Source organism: Magnolia sinica, chromosome 15 (assembly GCF_029962835.1).
Source record: "Magnolia sinica isolate HGM2019 chromosome 15, MsV1, whole genome shotgun sequence".
NCBI lineage: Eukaryota > Viridiplantae > Streptophyta > Magnoliopsida > Magnoliales > Magnoliaceae > Magnolia > Magnolia sinica.
The window spans coordinates 1,006,557-1,025,778 of NC_080587.1; the positions used below are offsets into that span (position 1 = coordinate 1,006,557).

The following is a 19,222-nucleotide window of genomic DNA, read 5'->3' on the forward strand; positions in this document are numbered from 1 at the left end:
TAATCATAGTTGTTTCCCATGATGTGGTTTGACTGAGATTTAGATCTGCCTCATTTTTTGGGATCATGTCTTAACATGAGCTATCAAAATAGACGGGCCACACATTCATCATGATGGGACCCAAATAATAGACCGGTACCAACCTTGGTATTGGAAGGGTCACTGCCGAATCCAAGTCCAGTATATCAGTGTCACCATGCAATCCACATCTTGTAAGATACCTCACCAGACACGGATGGCTTGTGAAAGCCTTTAGTAGAAATTTCCTGTGCGCAACGAATGCTTTCGTACTTCTTGCGTAAGCCTTTCACAAAAAGCATATGATGCTTTGATACGCAGGCACTCAGAAATTGAACGTTTGGAATATATCAACTCATACTTGTAAAACTCAGATTGGTTGAGAACTGATTCGTAGACACCTCTTTGTTGAAGTATGATAATGGGATATTTATCATTACATGTGTCTAATATCAACTTATCCAATGGCCAGATAATCAGATTAGAGTAATTATTATACTGGGACCCATAACTTGGACCATGTAATTTGAGTTAATTGTATTCCAAGTATGCAGTTTCTAAGTAATTTTCTGTGCCTGCATATCAGCCATCACGTTATGCCAGAGTATGAAAGTTTTCTCCTTAATACAACAAGGGAGTTTCTATTCTACAAGTTTGGCCACGTTGGTCCATATAAGTGGTCCGTCGCATTAGACAACGTGGATTTAGAGGTGGGCATCGAGTCGAGTTGAACCAAGTTGGGGTTGATCTGACTTGTCTGATTTTGAAACAGAATTGACCCAAACTCAGCCCAACTCGGTGCCGAGTCCAGCATGCCTAACCCAATCCAAGTCCGGGTCTAGTCTAGACTAATCCAAACCGAGTCCGACCCACTCACAAGTACTGAGTTGGGTCGAGTCGGCACCAAGTAGGGTTGGGTGCAACGGGTATCCACAGGCTGAAATCACAACTCAAAACCTAGGCTCACTTGTGACCAGATCTAAAACTTAAACTTTAAGTTTTTTTTTTTTTTTTTAATTATTATTAAATATACATGTACAAGTCAAGTTTTGGATCGAGTCAAGTCAATACCAAGTTAGATTTTGGGTTGAGTTGAGTCGAGTTACCGGGTGACTCGAACTTGACTCGGTTTGAGTTCGGATTAGACAAAGTCAGCTTCATTCGGATTGACTCATCTACTTGGTTCGAATTAAGTCAGATCTAAACAAGTCAGATGAGTCGAGCCGTCCTTGCCCAGTTTTAGGTGAAACTGAAAATCACCAAGGCTGGTGAATCTGTGACTGTGGAGCCCACATCCATTTCGCCAACTCATTCATGCCCTAAAATGAAGCATATTCAAAACTTTCATGTCTCCCAGTAAATTTTTAATGATGAGCGTTCAATCAGCAATTTTTCTTATGGTGTGATCTACTTGAGATTTGAATCTACTTCATTTTCTAGCTCATAGCCTTAGAATGAGGAGAAAAAACAGATGCAACATGGATATAAAACAAATCCATCACAATGGGCCCCCTGATAAGTAGTTCCCTGGATACTATGGACTATGCTCCAAACAGCTGCTTAATTGGACAATGGTACGTTTTATCTTATCGCTAACAAATAGAAGATCAAGAAGATATATACAGTTCAACTGAAAAAAATTCCAAGGATCGATGGTTAGGATCTCTCAATCATAGAGATTCTTTTGGGCATGGACCATCCGAGGCAAAAATGCAAGAAAACAACTCTCTGAATCATGGGCCCACCTGTCAGAACAGAGAAACGCATGTGAACTGTGCGATTCCTCGGGCCACGTATCATATAATTACAGCTACCATGCAGGAAGATTCCTCTTAACTTACTAGGACATATTCTCATGGAGAACTAGTCTCCTACAGCCAGTTGCACCGTAACTCAACATGCATCGCCATCGTACGTACCAATGTGTCAATCTGTGGGAAATCCGATTCTTGAAAAAGGTGGGCCTTGCCATGGAGATTACCCCGAGCAAAAATCAGGCCGGTCCACACCATTGAAATAAATGGACAGCCGAGGAACTGACTATGCATGGATGTGTGGCCCACTTAGTAAGTGCATAAGCATGATTTTCGAGATAATTGATCTTTGTAGTGGGGACCACCTTTTGTACGGTTGAGATGTCCTCAAAATTCGACAGGTTGGTAGGAAAACCACAGACGTATACTAAGTAACGATACAGTCGGCTGCATGTGATCATTTTCATTCTCAAATGGCCATACCATGGAATCCACCTTTCTTTCCACCGGGAACAATATTCCAATGTCATCTTTCACTTTCTTTTTAACAAAACCATATCACGTGCAGTCAACACGTGAGGGCAAATCAGAGTCGGCCACGTGTACAGCTATGATTGACCCTAAAGTGATGAATTTGGACCAGGAGCTGGTCCTCGGACTGAGTTACTTTTGAGATGTGCGTTATGGTTGGAGGAATGATAAAAGAGGGCCCGAAAAAGGAAATGGCAAGTACAAAGAAATCAGATCCGTCATTTCTTGAAGGGGAACTGTAGATTCCCGGTGTATTTGAGAATGAATAGTGTCCTGATGCGGTCGTGGGACCCATGGTTTTTGAACATCTCAACCGTTGCTCTCATGGTACTCAAAGTGTGGAGCCACCCAAGACTCCTCAGGATTGAAATTTTAATAACTGTCTATTTCTAAGCCACCATTTCAAGGATTAAGAACATGTATAGGAACATATTTTGCAGAATACCCATTTATAACAGGACCTCAAATGGATATATAGATATATATATATATATATATATATATATATATATATATATATATATATATATATATATATGGGAAATGGGACTATGAGGTGTGGGGGCCCAACCGTGATGTGTGCTTAACATCAACACAGTACATTTGATGGGTCACCTTCAGGTCATGAGATATCCCAAAAATTAGCCTTATACAAAACTTAGGTGTGCCATACCATCTAAAATCATACGAAGACATGACTAAAACATATAAAAGCACTTGGTGGGGCAAACTTGAGTTTTGGATGCAGCTTAAACTTGGTCTAACCCCTCATCCAAGTGGACACACACAATGGATGGGATGGATTTGTGAGCCACATCTGGATGAATGCTTTAATGAAAGGGTAAGCCCTCTCAACTGTTGTATGTGGTCTGGCCCATTGAAGTGATGGATTGATTTAGATTTTTAAGCCTGTGGCCAACCATGGAATAGTGCATCTGACTGATGGGGTGGATGTTCGAAACACATCATGGTGGGGCCCACACAGCTCTACCCCATGGGAAATTCACATACGTCGACCTAATACTACCATTTCCTTCTCCATCTCTCTGATGCTCACCTGCGTACCTTGCACACCTTTGCACACGTGTCATGGGTATAGAATCTGAACGGTCCACGTGATGCAGAACCCCTTGAAATCTCATAAGCATAACTTTCAGCCTGATACAAAACTCTAGTGAGCCATGGAAAAAGGAAATAGTTTCCTCCCTTGATTTGCATCTCTTTTCTATGGCTCACTAGAATTTTGGATGATGCTGAAAATTGTGTCTATAAAGTTTCAAGGGGTGACGCATCACATGGACCGGTCAAATTCTGTACCCATAACATGTGTGCAAAGGTGGCACGGACGCAAGAAGGTGTGCAAAGGTGGCACGTACGCAAGAAGGTGCTATATATATATATATATATATATATATATATATATATATATATATATATATATATATATATATATATATATATATATATATATATAAGTGGTCCTCTTATTCCGTATATTGACCTTAGTCGAGTGATAGAAGAACCGAGTTCTGATAGCTACCTGATTTACTTCTACATTGGTTGGTTGGAGGCCTGCTCCACTAGCTTAACCTCCGAAGCTTTTGTGGGGCTAACTTTGATGTTAAAATGACATTTAATCTGTATATCATGTGTGCCCCACTTGTTCTCATTGGCTGCTGATCCAAAATCTAAGTAGACCACAAAAAGTGATTTTAGAGGTTTTCAGCATGATTTGATATGTTATGGCCCACCTGGTTATAGAATGGCCTGCTTTTTAGTCTCATGGATAACATCAAGATGGACGGATCAGATGTTATTAGAACATGATGGTGGGCCCATTAGATAAGCTTAGATGTGGCCTTATTGTTACTTGTTAATTCACAAACAGGCGTCTCATGTTATAAGCTCTCAATCAGAAATGGGTGGTTGGGAAAAAAACAAAGAAAAAGAAGAAGTCTAATCAGACGGCCCACAATCAACATGCGGAAGTACTTCGGCCATCTACATGGGGCCCATGATTTTTTAGTATGGCCCACTAAATGAATAGGATGGATGAGAAAATGTGAGCTGCATGTGCACGATAGGGTGTCATTATCTAAAAAGCATGTGGCTAACATTGGATTTTTATTTTTATTTTCTTTCATTTATAAATGGAAAAAAAAGGTCCATTTGATTATTCTAAACGAATCAGATAATCACAACCATCAAAATCGTTTGATCTTCCATATCCATAAAAAGAAAGGAATTTCCACAACTGGATGTCTTTTTTCCTCTCTGGATGTCGACATTGTTCTACAATTCTAACATTTCGAAAGGAAAAAAAAAAAAAGAAGAAGCACATATATTAAGCTTGCAATCCCACTCTTTGCATGCACATCTGGGCCGTTCATCTGCTGGGCCATGCCCCAAGAATCAGGCCAGTCTGTTAATCAGCCGAGTCATGCATGTTTAACCAAATTGAGAGTCTGCATTCAACGCATGTGTGGGACCCACCTAATGACTTGAACGGCCTGATTTTTCCAGCCATAGCACATGCAGAGTTGAGGCCCGCCTGATGAACGGCCTAGATCTCACGCCACAAGCCACGTGCATGAGAGCACACCCATCTAACCATATACCAATATCAACTTCCAAGAAAGGAAGAAAGGAAAAAGAAGAAAAAAGAAAAAAGAAAAAAAACCTAATGATTCCCAGGTTAATGCTAAGATGCGCTTAAGGTTCTATTAGGATGATGGTTCGTCTTTATTTGTTAATATATTCTAAAATTCTATCAACAAAATACCAATTACTCCCCAGCAATTACCCACAAATATATCATTCCATGAAGTGATAGAATAATAGATATGATCAGATACAGCAGCTGTATTACAAGTTCTGATACAGCCAATTTTCTCCCTCCCACCAAGTCCCTTTGTGTTAATATCCACTCCCTGAAAAAAGGTGGGACACACCACGATGATCGCCTGATATGGAAATTATCCTGATCCATTCATTGGTGGGCCACAACATTGCTTGTTCATTGATTTTGATGTTGTGTCCACACGGTAAGTCGATCGGCCTGATTTTCACATACAATGTCATCATCAAGGTGTGGCTCAATTTTTGCAAAGATCAGATATTCTGTGTGATACAATTCAGAACTTCTAATGCAACCGCTGTATCTGATCTTTTCTCATAGGATAATAGATTGAGGCCTTTAGCTTTCTTTAGAAATGGGAAGGAACAAGGAAAATGATATGAAACCAATGTATGTATGGTAGGTGACCCAATGCATGAACATCTCGTGTATCCTATGTGTACCACACACAGTTCTAAAACTCAGTGAGTTGACTCTAAACTCATCCGAGTTAACTAGACTCTGATGAGATTTGAGTTGAGTCCAAGGTATTCAATAACGGTGACCGTAATGGTGACCGTATCGGTCACCGCCTGTAAGATTTCATGTATTTTTTTAATCAATGCCATATACATCAAATGTGTGCTGTAGTCATGAAAAGAACACTGCTCATACAAAAGGAAAAGCAGATGCATACATACATTACATCCATCACATGCATCTGTAATTTGTACAATACTCAATGAGACAATGACCAGTCATACAACCTCGAAGCTGTGGGTTCGATCCCAGATTACCTACAGATGACAATGCACTTCTTCATGCATGCATGTGTTCCCGCACACACACATGTGTGTGCACGCGCGTGTGCGTGCATCTCTATAGATATAGATGCATAAATGTATCTATCATATTTCAAAAACCCAAAAACTCAACTAAATTTTCAGCTGGGCCAGGTTGACTCGAAGACTCAATGCAACATTCAGTTAGTAAAAATTGAAAATATTAGGATTGATACTAGATAATTATAGTAGTTTGATCTCATAAGTAATATAAAAAGTATAGCAACAACTACTGTTACCTCGCTGGTTAAGATGATTTACTACCTTATGTGATGTTGGGGGTTTGGTTTGCACTCCTGACAATTTTTTTTTGTTAGTAATATCGCACCACTTAAAGCAAGCGTTGGTTCAAGTCATGCCGAATTGATCAAGCCATTGGGTTGACTCTCTCCAAGCCTAGGCCGATTGCCGAATTTCCCAGAGACTCGGCTTGAATCTTGACAAGTTGAGTTAACTCAGCTGAGTTTTGAGTCGAGTCAGCGAGTTTTAGAACTATGCTATCTATCTGCATGTGCATTGTGGATGTTCCAAACAGGATTGATTCTATGGGGTTGTAGTAACATGTATGTTGCAGATGTAAGTATGGAGAATGTATGCATGTGCATTGCATGTCTCCACATGCCAATGGACGTGAGATCATTTACACAGTCATTAGAGCAAGCTACAAACGGATTAGAAACGAAAAGAAATGTAGAATACTTACAGGGGAATCGAAAAAGGCGAAATGAGGGACAAGTCGAGGAAACCGGCAAGTGGTCCTTCAATAACCTGTCCTGTCATCAGACCCATGGAAGTATGGAAGTAAGTACAATCTATTTCCACAGGACCCAGCGGGATTCGTGGGTGTGGGACCACTGGTTATGCGCCAAGTTGTGAGAGATCAGGACTGTTTCTCCTTTTTTCTTTTTTCTACTGTTTAGTTGAATAAGTGCCAAACTTACCAAAGGAGACAAAAGAGAATTGTATTCCCATTCCATTCCTTGCTTTCAAATAGTCCTCAAGAGAGCATCTTTCTGCATTTTTTTTCTCCTCCTCAATGTATCTAATTCTGCTTCTGGATGCCTCCAGTCAACAGAATCTTCAAACCCTTTCCCCCCTTTTTCATCAACTCAAACACCAATGATCTTTGGCTACTTGTCTCACAAGACCCTGATAAGTGTGTACCTGATCTGTGCCATTCATCAGGTGGGACCCACCATGCATGAGTCATGACCAGAAAAAATCAGGCTGATCAGGTTGTTAGGTAGGTTGCATGCTTATACCAGAGATGAATTCCATCCATGTGTAGGTCACCCGATAAACCAACCAATCTGATTTTTGGGCAACGGTACAAACAGCGGAGGGTACCTGATGAATGGACCAGATCATATGCGCACATGCCAGGAGAGTAGGAAACAAATCTTACTCTCATGACCAGCTATTTGGACTAGTAAATCAGAATTTATGCTCATAGTAATCTCATTTGCCATTCAAGACAAGTAAGAGGATTTCAAAAGTATCATGAACAGACCGCAAAAATGTATGTCTATGTGACAGGTTTCAGTTACAAATGATGGCAAATAGGATAAATCCCAGGACGCACTTGTGATGATCAGGGGACCTGGGTCGGAATAATCATTCGCCAGGTTAGGAATCTGCTGCAGAAATCAGATTGCAGATCTATGGCCAGAAAAATTCCACTTCCGGAGTATAAGGTTCCTGCTTTTTTGTGCATGGGACCAACACGGAAAAACAAATGTTTGTGCAGGATCTATTCCGGTACCCTGTTGTAAGGTGTAAGTTGTTCGAGCGTGCAGAAAGTTTCAGTACAGAATTTAAATGGGAGTTTGTGGGGTCAGGACTATGGATACCCGGAGTCATGGAGGGACAAGATCTCTTTTAAAGTCGCTGTGAAGATTGAATTGGGCCGCACATTTCACCTTTTCTGTCCAAGATTCTCTGCTCCTTCCTGAATAGCATTATTATATATAAGGACAACCTTGAGCACCTTGGCTTTGTGAGAAACGGTCAAAAGAACAGAAACAGAGGTGGGGGTTGGAGTAGTAGAGAGTTAGCTTCCAAAGAGATTTCAGCAAATTCTAGCAGAGAAGGAATTCGAATTGTCAGGGATTGAGAAGCTTTGTATGAGAATCATCGTGTTGGCAGAGGACGAACGCAGAGGTAAAAACTCAGTACTCACAGAACTGTTTGATTTTTTATGGCCTGGGCAAAGACTAGAGAATGGGTTCTTCACCGCCATTTTCTAAACGGCGGGGAAATTTTCCGCTGCACACATTACATAGCCATCCAAATTGTGGGCTCCGTTGTGGATGGAACATAGCACAAGAATCATATTCATTGGACAATCTTAAACTTCTGATTTTACCAGTTGAATTTGGACATCTGATCAATTAAAACTTTTAATTGTCCATTCAACGGGCCGTTCAATCAGTGTGATCTTCAGGCTATGCTCCATGTGTGATGGGGCCGGCTGTTTTTGTCAGACTAATATGGTTGTGTTTTAACCAACAGGAAATGTATCATCAAGGAAAGCATGGACTTGCTTCTTCGAGGGTAACCATGCCGCCTGAGAGGCATTTACTTCTGCAAGGTGCAAATGCTACAGGAGACACGGGACTGGTTCTTTCAACCGACGCTAAGCCTAGACTTAAATGGACGCCAGAGCTCCATGAGCGATTCATCGAAGCCGTCAATCAGCTTGGAGGAGCAGACAGTGAGTATATAATGCAAACGACATGGAAGATCGAAAAGACGTACTGACAGCAGATGAATGCTGTCAGTTTTAGATGATGACAATCTCACAACAAGCCCTGCGCTACTCTTCCCTCATGTGCCATGCAGCACAGGTGTGAGAGACCTGGGCTATTCAGGAGGTGGTCCCCACTGGATATGCACAGTAACCCAGAACAAAGGCCAGTCTGGTCATCAGGTGGGCCACATGTGTTCATCAATCCAGACTGACAATTTTTTTTTCTTCCAACCATCCTTTTTGTAATTGTACGGCCACCTGATGCACAGTCTGGCATGATTTTCGGGAGATGGCACATACACAGTGGGACACACCTGATGAACAACCCAGACCTCTTGGAAGGATTCTTCTCTCTGTTTCCTTAACCCAAGTCTTGCTCATGATGCAGAGGCTACCCCAAAGTCAGTCATGAGGCTAATGGGAATTCCAGGACTTACCTTGTACCATCTAAAGAGCCATCTTCAGGTACTCCCATCACTGTTCCTAGCATGTTCGAAAAATTCAATGATTTTACCGCGGAAACTAACTTGAACTATATTCATGCAGAAGTATAGACTTAGCAAGAATTTACACGCTCAAGCTAATCTTGGCAATAGCAAGACTGGTAAGTGGAAGGCTACAAATTAGAAATTTAGAACATTGATATGAGGTACTAGACACAATGACCTTAGAAACCCAATGGTCATTCACACCCGCACAGATATCAAATGACATTGGAAACTCGTGTATCTCCCACCATCATTGGATGGTAGGCGGGAATTCCAACACAAATTTCAGAACAGATTTACAGACTCCCATTTTTTTAATACGTGTTGGGATTCCCACCTGCCATATTTGTATAAGTGGACATGCAGGCTTTTCCCTTTGATAAAATTCTATTTCATGAATGCATACAATATAGGAAAGTATATCTACATAAACAAGACAGGCATTAAGACCATCTAAATGGCCGACGTTGCCAATGTCCCCAAAGTTTTTGAATGGCAAGTGGGACACCCAATCATCAATCTGAAGTGTCCATTTGTTCCAAACTACCATCAGCAGGCAACGCTGCAAAACCCACACCATTGGATGCTCCAAAACCTTTGAATGTTCGTCGTCTTGTAAAAATGTGTCTTTTACAAGACATAAATCTGATGGTTTGCATCATCTGCTAAAGCATTTCTTTAGAATCATAAACAATCCACAGTAGAGCTTACTGTATAAATGTTTCGAGATGATGATTCAGCCCTCTCTCTTTTTTCCTCTTCGATTGATATTTATCATCTATTGTTCACATGAATGATCAGATGGTTGGGATCATCCAGTTGGTGTGATTTTTGTAACATTGCTTGACAATTGTTGTATGGAGCGAATGGATGATCAATGATTGTCTGTCCCATGTGTCATTTAAAAGCTTTGGAGACATTACTAACATCCCCACAAAGGTGGGGATGTTAGCAATCCCCATATACAAGTGCTGATAAAAGAAAACGAATAAATGATGAATTAATGTTTTTTTTTTTTCCTACTGGCTTTATCGATGTGTGTTGGACATGTGCACTGGATACTAGCAAGCTTCCTTGCTGCATTGAAGGAAAGCCTTAGGACTATCAAGTACTTTTGCAGGTTCTCAGAATAGATTTGTTGGGTATCTGTTGTAGGTTGTATGGTGGCAGCAGATCGGATGTCTGAAGGAAGTGCAGCATTTGCGAGCACACATGTTGGATCACAGACAAACAAGTAAGAGCACTTTTTTAAAAAAAAGAAAAAAAAGAAAAGCTTTCTTCTGCAGAAATCTTATGCTGATGATAGTTTTTTCTTCTTCTTCTTTTTTAGAAGCTTACAGATAAGTGAAGCGCTACAGATGCAAATGGAAGTACAGAGAAGGATACATGAGCAACTTGAGGTAAAGGGAAAAACATAGAGCATGCACTATTTAGAGGGAAACTTGGAAAGCACCTTTGCACATGGACAGGTGTGCCAAGCTGGAATGTTTGTGAAACATCCAGCTCAGCATCAGGTAGACCCATCGTGTAGATGACCAGGCCCAGGATCAGGCTGGTCCACTCATCAGGTGGGCAGCATATTTGTGTTGAATCTCAACCCTTCACAATTTTATGAACCATTCATCACTTCATGTGTCTCCCACCTGATGAGTGACCATCCGGATTTGGGCTGGGTCATATACATAATGAGGCCTGACTGATGCACGGCTCTGGTGTAAGTGTAACACATGCCATGTTGGCACCTGTGACCAGGTGTAGAGAAGTGCGTGAGCTTTGGAAGCCCTTAGCAACATATCATGGAAGTGTAAACAATCTTTGAGCTCCAGCAGCTGGCCAGAAATCCGTGTTTTCACATGTTCTTGGCATTGTGACAAATATCACAAAGATTTTGAAAGTCTCGCAATATGTCATGAGATTTTGATCAAATGACATTATCATGATAATATCACAAGATTTTCAAAATCTCAGCAGTTTCAATTTTTTGCGATTTTATTGCGAATTATCACAATTTTAATGCAGAATTTATTTGAAAGTTAAAATAAATCATTTTATACCTAAAATTAATCATTTACTAATTTATGATAATTTTTTACTGATTTATTTCAGAAAGATTTTCCCAATAATATTGCAAGGAAACAGAAAATTTGAAAATCTCCCGTGAAATTCCTGGGCCAAGATATTGCCGAGAATGAGATTTGTCACTACTTGAAAGATAATTTATTATTCTTCTTCTTCCATCAATAAGTTGGAATATCTAATTAAGAACCTGACATCTCATCACCATAAATTTCTGTAATTTCCAAAACTTTACCTGAAAAATGACCTTTACCTTCTCATGGGGAAGAAAATCCGAGAAAATTAATGTGGAAATTTAGTGCATTATTTTACAAAACATCTTGACATTCTAGGCTTTCGATCCCTTGGGTAGTGGAGAGATTGGGGAGGATGTTGCCCATAGAATTCAAGCTGGGTGCAAGAAATGAAGACGTGCCTCTAGAATTTTATGTGATCGTTGTACACAACTCAAACTGAAAGGGAAATCTTATAGGATATCTATAAGACCAGCCATGCCTCCATAGGACATAATGTTGGGCAGTTGACAAACAACATGTTCATATGATGAGTGTAGCTGAAATGAGGATGCTGAGATCAAGCTGTTCAATTAGAATAACGGTGGTTGTAACAGCCAGCCTTATGGCAGCTATAGCTCTATAATAGTAAAAAAAGAAGAAGGAATAAGCTATATCAGCCCTGTAATGGACCATTATGGGCCATTTTTATTTTCAAAACGGGTATTACAATCCCGTAAATCACAACAGCTCCCGCCATTACTGTTACGTGATGGCCGTTACATAACCGTTTTTTAATACCATGGCTGAGATGGATGGATGGCAAGATGAGGAAGGATAGAATTAGAAATGAATGCATTTGAGGGAACTTCGGAGTAGCACCAATAGGTAATAAGATGAGGGATACAGACTTTGATGGTTTGGTTGTGTGCAACAGAGACTAAGAACCACAACAGTTAGGAGTAAGTTGTATAAGTGGAAGGCTTTAAAAGGGCAAGAGGAAGGTCCAAAAAACGTGGATGGAAGTAGTAAGAAAAGACTTGACTCTGGTCTAACTAAAGTTATGGCCCTTGATAGAGTGGAATGGCGTAACAAGATTCATGTAGCCAAGCACAATTAATGGGGATAAAGGTTACATGATGATGATGATCTCAATGATCTCTACCTCAAAATACACTTAAGAGCCAAGAGCTAGAAAAATAAAGAGAGTAAGAGACTCTATACTGAAAATCTCTAATGATTCAGTATTAGGTGAGAAACTTCGTTGCCATAAGTTCTAAAAGAAATTTTTTTTTTTGAAATTATTAAAAAAAAAAAAAAAAAAAAAAGTCTAAAAGAAATAAGGTTATTGCATACTTAAAGAAGGCACTTGCATGTTTTTTCATAATTTCCCTGTTCTATAGTTGGTTTTTGATTGTTCATGACTACAGTATCAGAGAAAAAATGTCCTAAGTAGGATTCTGTTCTGAATTGAATTAGGTGCAGCGACATTTACAGCTCCGGATAGAGGCACAGGGGAAGTACTTACAATCGGTGCTAGAGAAAGCCCAGGAGACTCTCGGAAGACAGAATTTGGGTTCTGCGGGATTGGAAGCGGCCAAAGTGCAACTCTCCGAATTGGTCTCCAAAGTATCCACTGAATGCCTCAATTCCACCTTACCTGAGATGAAAGAAATGCCGGGCTTCTGCACCCAGCAAACACAAACGAACCAGATTGCAGATTGTTCAATGGATAGCTGTCTAACTTCATGCGAGGGATCCCAAAAGGAGCAAGAAATGCATAATGTTGGCATGCGGTTTAGAGCTTTTCATGGAAATGCACCTGTAATTGCAAAAGGAAATGGAGAGGACTCCATGCCTGATACTGGAGAGATCGAACCTGTATGGTCTGAAGACCCAAATGACAGAAAGATGTTTTCTTCAGAAGGGATGATATTCCCGGTAAAAAGGAACTCCAGCGATTTATCTATGAGCATTCGAGTTCAAGGAGCAAAAGGAAGCGAAAACACCATTTCGGAGGCAATACTGCACGAAAGACATGCGGAGGAGCATTCCCTTGGGAATGGAAATCCATCAAAAGGGTTCAGATTGTCTTACCTCACGGGACAACTGGATTTAAATGCCCATGATGAAAATGATGTTGCTTCAAGTTGCAAAGAGTTTGACTTGAATGGTTTCAGTTGGACCTGAAAGGGTTCGCTGAAGATGGATATGGTAGAAAAGAGAAATAGACTTTGATTCTCAATTTCATTGTAAAATCAATTTCTTTGCCTTTGGAAGTTGGCGAGGTAAAGTATACATATAACAACAGGAACACTATCAGTTCAGTTGTGAGTCAAAAGAGGAGCAATTGCATTCGAAGAAAATGCAGAGCAACTAACACAAGGCGGAAGTGAAGAAATAGGAGAGATGAAAATGACGTCGACTTAATAAGCATAAGGTGGAGACTGGAGAGAAAGTCCAGGTTGATAACTTTTTTTTTTTTGAAAGGCGCTGTAGAAATGAATAGCAGACAATGAATCAAATAAATGTATGTTACTCTTTCAACTTAAAATTTTCAGTAGGTGTTAAATGCTAATTCATGACTAAATAACACTGAACTAACTTCTCGTTTCATGATGGGACACACCTCAGTCTAAGCAGGTAAGTCTAATTCACAGTATATATAGTTATTCCATCATCTATTTATCTTGTGTGTCTTGGCCTCTTGCCACTGATTAAGTGCAAAGATCTGCATCTTCAAGTGCCTAGAGAAAATAAATTTTTTTATACAATATAAATATTACGTCTTGCATATGTGAGCAAAAAAAAAAAAAACTACACAGCCATTTCTCAGAAAAACATACCACAGTTGCAGCAATGCACTTAACTGGGACATGCAGCTTTCCACAACTCTTTTAATCCGCTTCATCAGTCATGTTCTTACTGAATGCAGAAGTAGATTCTCATTCAAATAGATCTCATGATTTTGAGAAGAAAATTGTTAGGGCTCTGGGGTGTTGCTGAAATGCTGGGTGTCTCTCAGTTCCAGTGAAAAATTATAACTCATGCCAATAGCTTTCATTAAAATGGAGTGGTTGAAACCAGAGAGTTAGTATTGATGCACATATAGAACCTTGGGATACGGAACATATCGGTATCGCATGGGAAATATCACATGTATCGGGGAATGTATAAGTGTTTGAAAGAAACATTGTGAAGTGATGTAATTTTTCAATAAAACCTCAGGATATGTTGAAAGAGGCATGATAACACATAAAAATAAGTATGCACAATTTCTTTCCTTTGCATAGTGGCCTAAACTATGCGTTGTCTGATAGAAGTGATGCAATTATATCCAAATTGAGATCATATAATTCATAAATAATATAAGACAAGTATGAAAACAGATTCCCCCAAACAAATTTGGGAGAAAATAGATTTTGTCTGGGATTCTGTGAAGTTATTCCAAATCCGGTGGGGGATGTATCACAATGTATTGCTGCAACATATTGCAATGTATTGCAAAGTATCACATGTATTGACGATACGAGGGAATTTTATGAAGGATTTTTTTGGTAAAAATACCGTAATGTATCGCTATATCACAATATATCAGCGATACATTACGACATTTTGTGCGATACAGGGGAATTTAGTAACTCCCATGTATATCACATTGGCCACATGCGATATTGATAGTATCGGCAATTTAAATCAATTGTTGAAACTAACAAACCAGGCTGCTGCATTTTTCTGTTGAATGGCACAAGCTATAATGTACAAAGGCCCTTCTAATACTTACAAAAATGAAGTAATTGCTACATTTACCAAGAAATCTAAAGTGCTACCTTGTTTTCCTATCAAGATCTCTAATACATAATTTCTGTTAACTAAAATGAGATGAACTCATTTTTACGCGTCTACTAAACAGGGCCATAAATTAGGAAACAAAATGCAATCTCTAGCACATGGGGGGAAAACAGAAGAGAGGGGGGGGGGGGGGGAGGAATATTTACACCAAGTAAGATAAAACAGTATGGCAATTAAAATGTTGGTAAGTGTATGTCGTGAAGGTTGACAAACATATCCAAGATCCAGATCAAGGACTAACAGAAATTAATGAACCAACTGGATACTTTCTAATTCATAGTTCATTACTATAAAAGAGCATCAATAACAGACATATTCCAATCTACTTCTTCATTCTACGTACTTTTTTAGGCCCCCAAACCTCCATTCTACCTGTGGGGCATCCGCAACGCGCTCGGAAGATGAGAACAGTGCGGCCATTGAGCGGTGCCATCCTTTTCAACTCAGCTTCAAGTTCCTTGTGATCCTCCCCTAATTCCAGCGGGCAGGTCCCATACACATCCTTTGGCGTGGGCGGCATGTACCTAACACACTCTTCTGATTCAAGCTGGATATCAAACTCGATCGCCTTCCGAAGACCCTTGCAATAGGGATTCCCACATTTCCTAGATTTGTAACTAAGAAACTCCCACACGGCAATCACAGCAATGAACATCACAACCAACCCAAGCACATAACCAACTGGAGCTGTGTACATAACATCTTCTATTAGGTCCAAAGCTGCTGGAAGAAGCTCAGAAACTTCACGGAAGATGAATTTGAAGTATGATATGGTCAGGACTCCAAGTGCACTGAGCACCAGAAGCAATACAATGATGTCAATGGCAGCAAAAGCCGAATGGTCGCAGAACGGATGGGATGAAGGGTTTAAGGAACTGCTGCACTTCTTACGAGAGTGAGTGTGGCTGTTCCGGTGTTCTGCTGCTGCTAACGAATTCCTGTGCTGCTCAAAAGCTTTGCAGAACTCAATCAAGCTACGGCAATCAACCATTGGCAAACTCATGAATGACACCTTAAAGAGACACCTAAGTCCTTAAAGTTTCTTCAATTTAAATCCAACTAAGAATGTTAGATGATGAATCAGTAAAATTACTGATTTACCAAGAAGCCCCGTGTCCAAACCAATCTTTTAGGAAAAGTTCAGTCCACTGTTTGAAGAATTCGATGAATAGTACTCAAAATCCTGAAAATTAAACACCACATCTTCTGATCTCCACATAAATGAGTTGTGAAATCATGAAATTAGGTGAGTAATGCTTCAAAATGTCATCCAGATTCAATAGGAAAATGAGAACTTTCCACAGAAAAGGAAATCGAATTAATGGATTCAAAGAGCACCTGATTTATCAAAACTAGAAAATTTCAACTTGTTCAAGTTCCTGCAACTGATTTAATCTGAAATCAGTTAAAGAAATCTACAGATTTCAAGCACGCACAAAGCTCCAGAACCTCAATTCTCCGGAATCAGATCTCCCCGTTTGATCCATAACAAATTGAAGATGCAATTCGACTCAATCTTCAGTACAAGAACCCGAATTCATAGATATCATTAGCCTCTGGAAACTTCAATTTTCACAATTCGACATCTGAAACAGCTTGAGAAAACAAGAATTCCACAACCGGAGCTCCAAAGTCAAATAAAGTCGATATCCGCTGATTTCAAGCGCTGCTTAAGGATCCAAAACGTTCATTTTCTCGAAGTGAGCTGTACCAGATCGAATGTCGAGAATTTTGAAGAACTCGAATAGCTTCCGATAGAACAGAGCTCAAAACCCCGATAAAAATCCCAATCTGACAGTTTCGAGCGCTTCTAACTCTCCAGAACTGCTGATTTTCTCAAGAAATTCGATTATTCAAGCTCTCACAGATCTACAATCTAGAATTCTGACAGAAACGAAGTTCAAATAATCGATCGGAGGTCGAAAATCCAATGAGATGTGACGGCTAAAAGCGCAGCTGACGCTCCGAGACGTTGAATTTCTCAAAAGATCTCCCGACCTGAGCTGCGACGGAACGGAGCTTGAGGATTCCAGAGAAGATGCGAAACGAGTCTGATCGATCTAAACTCGAAAACCGATCTGGATCTGAATCTGACGGTTTCGAGTGCGTCTAACGATTAGAAACTTGATTTTTCTCGAGAAATCTGTCGATTTGAGATGGAATGGGGATCGAGAGTCGAGAATTCCAAGGGATTCGAGGAAAGGAAATGCGTACGATCGAGCGGAAGTCGAGAACTTCCGAATCTCGATGCTTCTGAAATCGATCGGATCGAGCTGTTTCTGTTAGGAGAAATCGAGAAGACGCTCAGAGAGAGAGAAGGGAAAATATATAGCTGCACAATGTCAATGAGGAAGGGGAGTTATTTGATACTCTGACTGCGTATGAACCTTGATACGCAGGCACTCAGAAAAATGTTACACGTGCCAATACTAAGTTAAATGGAACGGACTTGTGAAATACAATGTAGCTAATTCACCTGATAAAAATCAGATTGGTTGAATAATCCTATCTTCTGATTCATGGATTTTTTTTATTTTTATTTTTACAATCAGAACTTTGGATATTTCATTTTTAACCGTCCAATAAATGTCCAGCAATCTAATATTTAGGTAATCAAAATGAAAATTATTTGTATTTAATTGTTCATTTAATATGGTATCAATAAATTGTACGGTATAATTTGAATAGTTATATGCCACGCATGCAATTTCTAAGTAATTTCTAACCGCATGTGTATCATCTATCACAGTCAACCAGAGTATCAAGCTATTTCTCGAGGATGAAATGAGATCGTCTCGCCGACCCTCCCTCGAAAATGCCATGACTACTCGCGGAGTCCTAGTCACCGAACGCTTGTGCGTGTGCGAGCTAGACGCGAATTAGATACTGACACATTGAGTAGCGAGACTCGCTACTGAAGTGACGTCACTAAGTTCTGTGGGGCCCACCATGATGTTTGTGTTGTATCTACACCGCCCATCCACTTGGATAAATTATTTTAGAGTATGTCATAAAGAATGAGTCAGATCCAAATCTGGAGTGGACCCCACCACAGAAAACAGTGGGAAGAGTGACGCCTACCGTTGAAACCTTCCTAAGGTCCACTATGATGTTTATCTGAGATCGAACCTGTTTATAAGTTAAGACAGACATGAAATAAAGGAGAAAACAAATTTCAGCTTGATCGAAAACTTCCGTGGCCCTTAGAAATTTTTAATGGTGGGCGTCACTCTCTCCACTTTTTTGTGGTGGGGTCCACTAGACCTTTAGATCTGACTCATTCTTTGTCTCATGCCCTAAAATGATATCTTCAAATGGATGGACAGTGTGGATACAACACATACATCATGGTGGGTCCCACAGAACTTGGTGACGTCACTTCAGTAGCAAGTCTCGCTACTCAACCTGTCAGTAGCTAATCCGCCTCCGTGCGAGCTCACGATCGTTCATCTGGTGGGTCCCACATGTTGGCACTGTGGATCGAAATTCAAGCGGTTCCATTCATCATCGTCAGATGGAGATCCATGTATAATAAAAGAACGGATCGATGAAAAATTGAACAACATCCAATGGAATATTTTGGTATGTAGAACGCTCACATGGCCCACCTTATGAACAGCCGCGATCTTTTCCACACTTGCCGCGTGAGGCGTGGGGAAGGAACGTGGATTAGGTGCAACCCCGGATCTAGCTAGGTGGGTGCGGCCCTGATCGTGTGGCCCACTTCGATGTATATGTTGTATATCCACGCCGTCCATTTAATTTTCCAGCTCACTTAGTGCATTGTCTCAAAAAACGAAGCGGATAAAAATATCAGTTGGACCACACCTAAGGAAATCCATTGGACGCCCAATGTTAATAGCTTCATCCAAAACTTTCTGCTCTCCCCAGAAGTTTTTAATGGTAGGAATTCAATCCGTACTGTGGTCCACATGAGATTCTTACCTCCTTCATTTTTAGTATTATAGACTAAAATGATCTGGAAAAACTGATGGACGGCGTGGATATACAACAAATGCATCTATGTAGGCCCCACAGTCCCACTTGGCTGGATCCGGGGTCACACCTAATCCGCCGCGATTG

At 40.3% G+C, this 19,222-nt stretch overlaps 2 protein-coding genes and 1 long non-coding RNA gene across 4 annotated transcripts; 1 reads left to right on the forward strand and 2 right to left on the reverse strand.

The window, feature by feature from the left end:
* Positions 1-7,477: 7,477 nt before the first annotated feature.
* LOC131226621 (uncharacterized) lies at positions 7,478-9,585 on the reverse strand. Its single transcript, XR_009161949.1, has 2 exons — positions 9,168-9,585; positions 7,478-7,929 (listed from the first exon to the last, which is right to left on the reverse strand). It is a non-coding gene; the product is annotated as an uncharacterized LOC131226621 (long non-coding RNA).
* Positions 7,940-13,903, forward strand: LOC131226619 (myb-related protein 2-like). Of its 2 annotated transcripts, none has more exons than XM_058222201.1 (7): positions 7,940-8,141; positions 8,493-8,694; positions 9,119-9,195; positions 9,277-9,334; positions 10,374-10,452; positions 10,552-10,618; positions 12,767-13,903. In XM_058222201.1, exons 2-7 carry the CDS (start codon positions 8,496-8,498, stop codon positions 13,475-13,477), a joined length of 1,191 nt encoding a protein of 396 aa, XP_058078184.1. In that variant the 5' UTR covers positions 7,940-8,141; positions 8,493-8,495; the 3' UTR covers positions 13,478-13,903. The 2 variants fall into 2 exon arrangements, with proteins under 2 accessions (XP_058078184.1, XP_058078183.1); XM_058222200.1 differs by having other exon boundaries at positions 7,941-8,141; positions 10,549-10,618.
* A 1,388-nt stretch (positions 13,904-15,291) lies between these two features.
* Positions 15,292-16,142, reverse strand: LOC131226620 (uncharacterized protein At5g19025-like). The gene has a single exon (XM_058222202.1). The coding sequence runs from the start codon at positions 16,140-16,142 to the stop codon at positions 15,462-15,464; it is 681 nt and encodes a 226-aa protein (XP_058078185.1). The 3' UTR covers positions 15,292-15,461.
* Between the last annotated feature and the right edge of the window lie 3,080 nt (positions 16,143-19,222).